This window comes from Barbus barbus (genome assembly GCF_936440315.1).
Source record: "Barbus barbus genome assembly, chromosome: 46".
NCBI classification, from domain to species: domain Eukaryota; kingdom Metazoa; phylum Chordata; class Actinopteri; order Cypriniformes; family Cyprinidae; genus Barbus; species Barbus barbus.
The window spans coordinates 21,147,238-21,156,719 of NC_136724.1; the positions used below are offsets into that span (position 1 = coordinate 21,147,238).

The 9,482-nt window shown below is 34.3% G+C and overlaps 1 protein-coding gene across 1 annotated transcript; it reads right to left on the reverse strand.

The window, feature by feature from the left end:
* Window positions 1–438: 438 nt before the first annotated feature.
* LOC306865201 (ubiquitin-conjugating enzyme E2 variant 2-like) lies at window positions 439–9,134 on the reverse strand (the record flags this gene model as incomplete). Its single annotated transcript, XM_079409668.1, has 4 exons — window positions 439–3,297; window positions 5,017–5,142; window positions 7,461–7,609; window positions 9,068–9,134. 4 exons carry the CDS (start codon window positions 9,132–9,134, stop codon window positions 3,151–3,153), a joined length of 489 nt encoding a protein of 162 aa, XP_079265794.1. The 3' UTR covers window positions 439–3,150.
* Between the last annotated feature and the right edge of the window lie 348 nt (window positions 9,135–9,482).

The window sequence follows — 9,482 nt, forward strand, 5'->3', positions numbered from 1 at the left end:
AAACCATGAGGATTACACTGAAGGACTTACATAAAGTGATGCATTTCCCAGTGAAATTCTGAGCAATATTCAACAAGAAAAATACGAAGGACTTTAGGACTTGAATTTATCCATATCGTTTCGATCATAAAAAGTGACTCTATATGAAAGGTGGTTAAAAACAAGAGGGCTTGCTGACATCAGATAAAAAGGAATTTATATTTTGTTTAAAAAAAAATATACAAATATAAATGCACTCATGAATCGATCACAAAACAAAAAAAATTTTTAGTTCACCAAAAAAATTTGAAAATTCTATCATCATTCACTCACCCTCATGTTGTTCAAACGCATATGACTTGATATACTCTTCAAAACACAAGTTAAGATATTTTTAATGAAACCTGAGGTTTCCGTCCCTCCAATGCAAAAAAATAAAGGCATCATAAAACGAATCCATTTGATTTGAGCAGTTTATTCAAAGTCTTGTGAAGAGATATGATCATTTTGTTTACCGAACAGATATAATTTAGGCTTTTTGGAATGACATGAGAGTAAATGAGTAAACATTTATTTTTGGGTTAACTATCCCTTTAAGAAATAAAAGGGGTTGATTTTGTTGACTTAAAACAAGATATTTTCATTACACATAGTCAGTCAGTTGACCTCAAATAGGTCACAAATGTAGTTAGATGTACATTTAACTAGACAACTAACACACACTTACTGCAAGAGACATGCAAAAAAAAACAAAAAAAAAAACTGGTGTTACTCTCAAAGATACACCTGTTATACAATTAAAGTATATACTCAATTAGAATTTTTTTAAGGTAAGTGGTTGCAAACTATTTATTTTGTCTACATTTAAATAAAAAAAAAAAAGTTGAAACTAAATTTATTTAAATGTAGCTAATACATTGATTGCATCCACTTAACTTAAAAAATGTAGTAAATTCAATGAATCATTTTTTTTCAGTGTACATGCTAGAAGTGTTAGATAAGTCAAGTCACCTTTATGTAGCGCTTTTAATAATAGATTGTGTCAAAGCACTTAACAGTATCAAATTGGAGGATAGAGTGTCAGTAATGTATAATAATAAGATTAAACTCAATTTTCAGTTAAAAGGCATTTCATTATTGAATTCAGTGATGTCATTGTCTAGCTCAGTTTAGTTTAAATAGTATCTGTGAAATCAAATTGACGATAATCGCTAGAAATTAAGTGTTCCCAACTGAGCAAGCCAGAGGCGACAGCGGCAAGGAACCAAAACTCCCTCCGTGACAGAATGGAGAAGAAAAAATGTATTTGTTATATTTGTGTTTTATTCATTATTTGAAGTTTTTAATTTATGATTTATTCATTTGCTATAATTGTAACGTATAGTTTAATGCATTTATTGTTTTTCGGTCTATTTTTATAATATTTATAAGGAAAAAAGGCATACTTCTGAGGGCATTGCTGCAACAACAAGCTAAATTTGACGTAGTTGCCTTTGCTTTTTTAATATTTATTCCACAAATCCTCCAAGCAGCCCTGCAAAAAATAACCAGAGTAAGAACCAAGTGTGTTCCACAATGTTTGTTTTATTTTTCTGAACATAACCCCAGTGTCACAAATTCAACTTAACTTGATTATATGTCTTTACAAAAAGAAATAAAAAAAAATGAACAGGGAGGAGAAAAATAAATGTTTCATAGATGCATTACAGGGTGATTCATCTGTGGCTCTGAAAATGTCGAGACCGCAAGAAAACTGCCACTACATATATTAATTTGCACAATAACTGCCTATTAGTTTTCGCTAATGAAGACTTCAATAAAAAGGTCATAGCCAACCGAAGCATAAATGAAGAGCAACACAACAAACCCCGACCATTCACTGGAATTAGAATTGAACGATTAACCCCGTTAGAGTACCTAAAGATTATAACAGTGGTTCTAATGTTATAATTACTGAAGTGCTAGTTGGTGGCGTAATGAAAGCTACATAACAGCATGCCATCGCAGTTACAGGTGGAGTGGTAAAGCACTGTGGTTAAGCAAGGGCAAGTGTACAGCAAATCCTTACCATTGACACGATCGGTGATTCCTACTGAAAACACCCTACCTCAAACTCACTTTCAAGCGATTTTCACAGTACTACAGTGTGGTAAATGTTCAAACGCATCAGATAAACTTATGTAATGAGCGATTTAAATGTTACGGGTCACAACACATACTTATGTTCAGTTACACTGCAGTGATATGAGATCAATGTGAGCGTTTACTGGTAGGATCGATGTATAAAATTAATCTATCACTGTAAAAATAAGGCATTCAAACGATGCAAAACAGCGAGACGGATGCTCTCTGAATGGCAAGGGTTTGCTGTTTTATTCGTACAGCATCATCTCAGCGGCGTGTGATGGACTCGTATACAAACAGAGTCTGACAGCAGGTTGGAGAGTCATATTTTAATGCACCCAACAGATCCTTGCGCACGGTTTGATTTCAGAACAGAACAGAGCATCCGTTTACAACGCGCTGAAACACTGCGATCGGGTCAAATACAGACATTAAAAATCAAAACGAAACAGAAGAGAAAGTTCAGAACCGCTCCCACCCCTTTTGCGATACTACTAGTAGACTACAGGCACACTTTTAGGACCCTTAACGTTATTGTCAGTGAGGGGTTCAGATACACACACACAAAAAGTTCAGTTAACTTACAATTTACTCAGCTGCTTTTTACGGTTTTTTAATAAGCATGCCGTTGTATATGCATCCTAAATCTTTTTTTTTTTTTTTTTTTTTTAGTTTTGGTGTCCCGTTTAACTTAAAATTAACATATCTGTATAAACCTCACCTAGCATGCCTTCTTTCTGCGTCTATGCTGACTGGATTCAGTTCATCATCATAAAGCTCGTGGTCGATGTAAATGTTACTGGAAGAGAGAGATTTGTGCACTCGTAACTTTAAAACAGAATTGAACATGGTGCCACACAATAAAGACGTTTTCCTTTCTTTGTTTCGCAAGATAAACTATTAGAAATGTCCAATCGTGCTCCCGCAGAGGAGACTGTTTGAGTGTGGAGTGAGCAATTTGTGTTTTGTTTTTCTTTTTCTGATGATTTACAAGACATTTCTAAGAGAGTAAGGTTTAAGACAGAGGGTCATAACAATCATTTACAATTAATTGCTGTACGTCTGTCCTTCCGGTGGTTGAGGAAGCTTCATATTCTCTTTGGACATCATAAGACGCCTTAGCTCTTGAAGAACGACTTTAATGCTATGTGAGTTTTGCCATTTTGCTAGAACTGGTATGCTACGTGTATCCACCTGAAACAAAAGAAGAGACAGAAAGAAAGGGAGGGAGGGGACATGCGGAAATGAGTTACATGATTTAAGTTACAGCCGCACATGTCATTAAACACTGCAAGAGTCCATCTGAACTGCACTAAATTAAATAAAGAAATGTTTTGGCGTTTACACAAGCTAAACACTGCAAACAGCATTTGTGATATAATTTCAATTCATTCCTCAGCTATTAAAATCAAAGGGGAAAAAAATGGCGTTTATAGTTACTCTATAGTTATAATAATAATAATATACAGACTGTAAACATTAAAATACATAGTTTTAACCCTTGTGCTGTATGTTGAAAATTTGTCCAAAGCATAATTTGGTGTTCCTGGTCAAAAATGGTCAGCCTCCTAAAAAGTAATTGCTCATTATGCTTTATCACCAAATCTTGGATTTAGTCTTTGACCAGGAACGCTGCAAAAAATAAAACATAAAACAGTGAAAACGTTATCAGAGGGGGTTGGAGTTGTTATTCCCTGTGTGTGCAAAGTCAGCAAACTGTACTCCAATGCAATAACATTAACTAGCTTTTTTGGGGGGGGGGGGTGGCTATAAAGTATAGCCAGAAGATTTAAACAATATACTTGTTGGTTGGAAACTCATTATTATATTGGTAACACATAATCAAAAGTTCATTTGGCTACAAAAAAAACTAAAAAAACATTCCCACCCCTGCTAAAAAAATACCAGTTTCACATTTCTGTTTTCAGACTAGCTCGGTTAACTCACAAAGGCAGTGTTTTCCTGCAAGTGTGATTTTTGTATAAAAACTGAGGGTCAAAATTTTCTGCGATAATCAAATTATGCCACAAATGCTGTTGAAACAGCTCAACTCGAACCTGGAACTCGTCAATGAGATTTTCTTGTTGACAAAACATGGCAACTAGCTAAAATGCACAAAAACAGTAAAAGCTTAAACTAGAAAAGTCAATATAACTTTTCACAAAAGACATATCACAAAAACGTCCTGTGGTATCAGTAGGACTGCTGTATAAAAATGTAGCAAATAGACCTCAATTTCCAGATGAATGGGCTTTATAATCATTACTGTAGAGTTTAGGGTAAGATGTGTCATTTAATCACTGCACCATATTTCTGAGAAGTCATATTACAAAAGCTTCCTTCTCATTTTAGTTGAAGGCAGACATCCTTATGTATAATTAGCTATATTATGTTTACTTGACTAAAGGTCAATTTGATATTAAATTTAAGACACATCTTATCATATTTCCCTCTATTTGCTTCAACAAATTAGCTTGTAAAATGTCTAGGATTTAGTTAATCTTAAACCAGTATACTTCTACTAAGCAAACATCACTAAGAATTTGATTCTAAATCAGAGTATTTCGACCAACCATTAAGAAAAACAGACACAAATGAGGTTTCAACAATATAACAAACCCTCTGTGGAGTAATAAAGCTTTTAATTTACTATGGCTCCTTTTCTATTTTGTATCCAGCTGAATCTCATTAGATGTGTTTGAGATTCATTATTGCTTCTGCTTAGGCACAGTGAAAAACGTCCCTCCTCTGCAGTACTGAAGTGACTCGAGTGCCTTTGTTTTGCATTGCTATGAAAAACTGCAACGTCACACATTTCTAACAGTTTGCAGCGAAATTATCTCAAAACACAGCTGACGATACTCTGTTAAAATAACAATCAAAATACTCATTTATAAAGATGATTCAACTTACCATCCCATTGGAATTATTTATTCCATTCATGCTAATTTTTGTTACAAATTTAATAGTCGGTGGTACTTCGGGATATTTAGGTCCACACTCCACTTTCAGGCTGTATATCCTGTTTTCGTAATTAGTCTGAGAAATGAGGAAAAAGTCAAAGGTTAAAGCCGAAATGCCAAGTGGAACATGAAAGTGAGAGGATAGTAAAAACATCAATTCATCAAAGAGAACAGACCCACACATCTTAAAAAGAAATATCACACTTCACATGCTGATGCAATGTTTTCATCCTTAATATTCTATACGATAGCAGCACACAATAAGACTACAGATGGAAACAGCATCACACTTAACTGATGGTAAATTTGAGGCCTTGCAAAACCAGGTAAAGAAAATTTACAGAATAAAATGAAGGGAACAATATACGCCAATATTTTGTCAAAATGCAAATGTCTAGTGAGCACAAGATGAGAAACTTTAAAATACAACTTCCAACAGAGCTCCATTACTTTTTAATTCATTTTAGAAACTAACAGCTTAAGGCTTGAATACCTCAAACTAAAATATGGAAATAACCATAACTTCTAAAAATGTGATATTCTTCCTCAGTAGCTCTCAGTATATTGTTTTCAAGTACAAACATCTAAAGATTCTTAAATAAAAAAAACATTGTCTTGAGAAGCAATATGATTTAAGATCTTGTAAGTCTTGTTTTCTTTTTTAAATTAAGTGAGCTTGAATAAAACGAGAACTGATGTTATATGATAAAACTGATGTTCCTGAAGGAAACACGATGCATTAAGAGCCGGGGGTGAAAACTTTTTGAATTTGAAGATCAAGGTAAATTGTACTTCATTTGTCTTCCAGGAAACATGCAAGTATCTTCTGTCGCGTCAGAAGGGCAGTACTAAATGGAAAAATATGATATTTCAACAAAATAAGAAAAATTTGGACGACATCATCCTGTTCAAAAGTTTTCACCCCCGGCTCTTAATGCACTGTGTTTCCTTCAGGAACATCAGTGAATGTTTGAACCTTTTTTAATTGTTGTGTTTGAGTCCCTCAATCATCCTCAGCGTGAAAAGGTGGATCTCAAAATCATACAGTTACTGCTGGAAAGGGTTAAAATATGCAAAAGATGCTGGAAAACTGAAGATTCTGCAGGACATGGAGGATTTTTCTGAAGAACAGTGCTCAGTTTAACTGTTCAGAATAAACAAGGGACTCATGAACAACCATCACAAAACAAAAAAACAGTTGTAGATCATCCAGGTAACCACACACAGTATTAAGAACCAAGGGTTCCCAAACTTTTGAATGTGGTTATTTTAATAATTTCAGCAATTTTTTTGTCTTGTGGACTATATGTAAACATCTTTTATGGAAAACATCTTACTCAGGACAGCACTAAATAAAAAATAACATGCATTGTATATGATCTCTCTTATTTTGGTAAAATGATCCACATTTTCACAGATTCTGCAAGGGGTGCCCAAACTTTCGATCCCCACTGTATACACAATTATCTTTTCAAGCTAGCTGAATATTTTGAATGCTAGAGAAAACTGAACCACTTCCATTTAGCAAACTAGTAGGTTAAAAGCTCCCTGAAACACAAACAAACTAAAAGGTAGAATTATCTTACTTCGCCTGTAGAACAGCACTATTATTATGAAGATTCTCACTAAGAAAAAATGTGAAGATCATTTTTCACCTTGAATTCAAAATACAAAAGTTAGTTAGTTACATTAAAAAATAAGTAAATTTTAGGACCATTTATATTATTTGCATATTCGTAGCAATTAAGATTTTTTTGCACCCAAAATTTACTGCAGTGTGAAAAATAAATAAATAAAAAATCTCATTCTCATCCTGTCTGGACAATTCAGTTTTTTTTTTTTTTTACAAACATGCAATTAAATTTATAATGAAAGGGCTTAATTGTGATGAAAATGATTTAATTGCAAATGCTCATAAAAATAGGCTTAATTATCTTTATGCAAAATATAATTTTGATGATTTTGGGGGTGAAATATGACCTAGGTTTCATGGAAGGTTTCAGTTTACCAATTTAGCAAATGAAACAAATCACAATATATCCTAAAGACCTTTGAGTGATTCATATTTCCAGACCAATAAAGAATCAGTTGCCAAATTGAACAAATACATAAATCACTGAAAGAAGTTTCTGCTGCATTACTGCTTTCATAGCATGCATCTTTATCTTTAATATACACCACCAGCGGTCATGTGTCACGCTGGATGGCATGATGAAGACATGTTGTTTACTGGTGCCCTAGGCTTCCAGTCACGCTATCAAAACAGGTGACATGCAACAACAACAAAAAAATCTTCATTAACACATCATTTGAAGAATGTGGTACTTCCTTTAGATGAGTCATCAGTGTTGTCACTTAACTGCTACATTAAGCATGATTAAACGGCAAACATACTCGTGCAGGTCCGATGATCATGCCTGTCCACCGTGTGAGAGTCATATCCTCGTCATCCTCCAGACCCCAGCTCACCGTCCCATCACCGACACCCTTCTGTCCTTCCTCAAGCTCTTCCAACAAACGAAAATTACGAGGGACTTTAACTCCTGCAAGAATCCAAAAGCAAGTTTCAATCATTAATATCTAATTTCACAATGATCGCAGAGTTTGTATATGATCACAAACATTTCAGAGAGTTGCATATTTCATTTAATATGAAACCAACATGTTTTTAATTTTTTTGTGTGGATGTGCAAAGCCTATTATTTCAGGTACAATTTAAATGAGTAATTTAATTTTAAACACTCAACCAAGACACAACTTATAATGTAGGAACCTAAATCTGTGCGGTTTCAAATATGAAATCTGTTAGTAATCTGTGCATTTCAACACAGAGTATCACCTAATGTTTTCATAGATACTCCAGTGTTGAAAAAGTGGAGGGACAAGATTTGCAAGTTCAAGTGAGCGTCTAAGGAAAGACCGATCACTCATTTGTGAATGATTCAGGAAATGACACCCATGCTCTATCAGTGTTTCTCACTTCCTCCAGACGACCACGACATGCACAAGCCTGAACAACTCAATATATTTCTGATAAAAGATTGGCTGATGCATCTGACCTTATGTAAACATTTAAGATAATATGTAAACACATACACTCCTAAATGACATATATCTGATTCTAGATAAGCAAATGTCCAAATCAGCTTGTGCAAATGTAATGATCTGTGAGTTTATAAGATGAGCTGTTCTTATATATATATATATATATATATATATATATATATATATATATATATATATATATATATATATATATATATATCTCCTATAACTCAATGTTATTTGATCTGAACATGGCTACATGATCTTACACTGCTGGAATTTGCATTAATCAATTACAATTAATTTCTCAAAATAGTATAAGGCTTAAAAGTCTCATTGAGTGTATATGTCTTAAATCAACTCTAAACCTCATGCATTCTGTTATGAAATGGCTTTACACTTAAATGAGTGTTGTTATGCACCTACACAATCACAACGCACTTCTCCAAAGACGTATTATCTTTAAATGACTCTGTGAGGGAGTAATAGCCTGCTCAAGTGCTATTAAGACAGCCAAACAGCAGTTAAAGGCCCGTTTGTCATGAAACTGGACGGAACCAGCAGCAGCAGCACACGCGTCAATGCTCCGCCTCGCCTCACAGTTGCACCGATACACCCGCCCAACTGCAGCATACGGCATTTAATCTACGCCTTACTACTATAGAAGTGCATAATTATATCTGAAGCGTGTCTATAATATTGATTAGCTGATAATAAAAAATACATATGATGTTATTTTTAAACTAAAGCTCTATGTGAGGGCCGTTAGCTCGATGCTAACACACACACACAGTTCAAACTGCACACAGATCTGTTAGGTGAAGTAAATTAAGGCGTTTGAGAACGGTAAACCTCTCGGATAATCTATATCGGGTCGTGAGGCACGGGCTCAACGCTTCTGTTGTTAAATTACGGCCGCGGAGGACCGCGAGGTTCGAGGAGATTGTGAGACAAACCTGAGGAGGCCGCCATCTTCTTCTGCCGAATCCAAAAGCGTACGAAAGCGTGACGTCGACGCGTCATGTGACTAATGACGCGAGGGAGGGGTGTTATTTATTAATATATATATATATATATTTTTTTTTTCAATTATACATAAGTACTTAACTTCAAGCATAACTCAGACCCAAAAACAACAAAAATAAATAACATGGGGGATACATGTAACAAATATATATGATGCATGGCAAAGCATTACATTTTACAAATAACATTTTTTAATATGAGATGTTTTTATACATTTCTTGTTTAAATATGAGATGTTTTTATACATTTCTTGTTTCTGGTAATTGAAGTCAGTGAGTCATAAAATATATTAAGTTCTTTACAAAAACACTTAAATGAGGAACTAATAGATGTAATTTTTGCTTT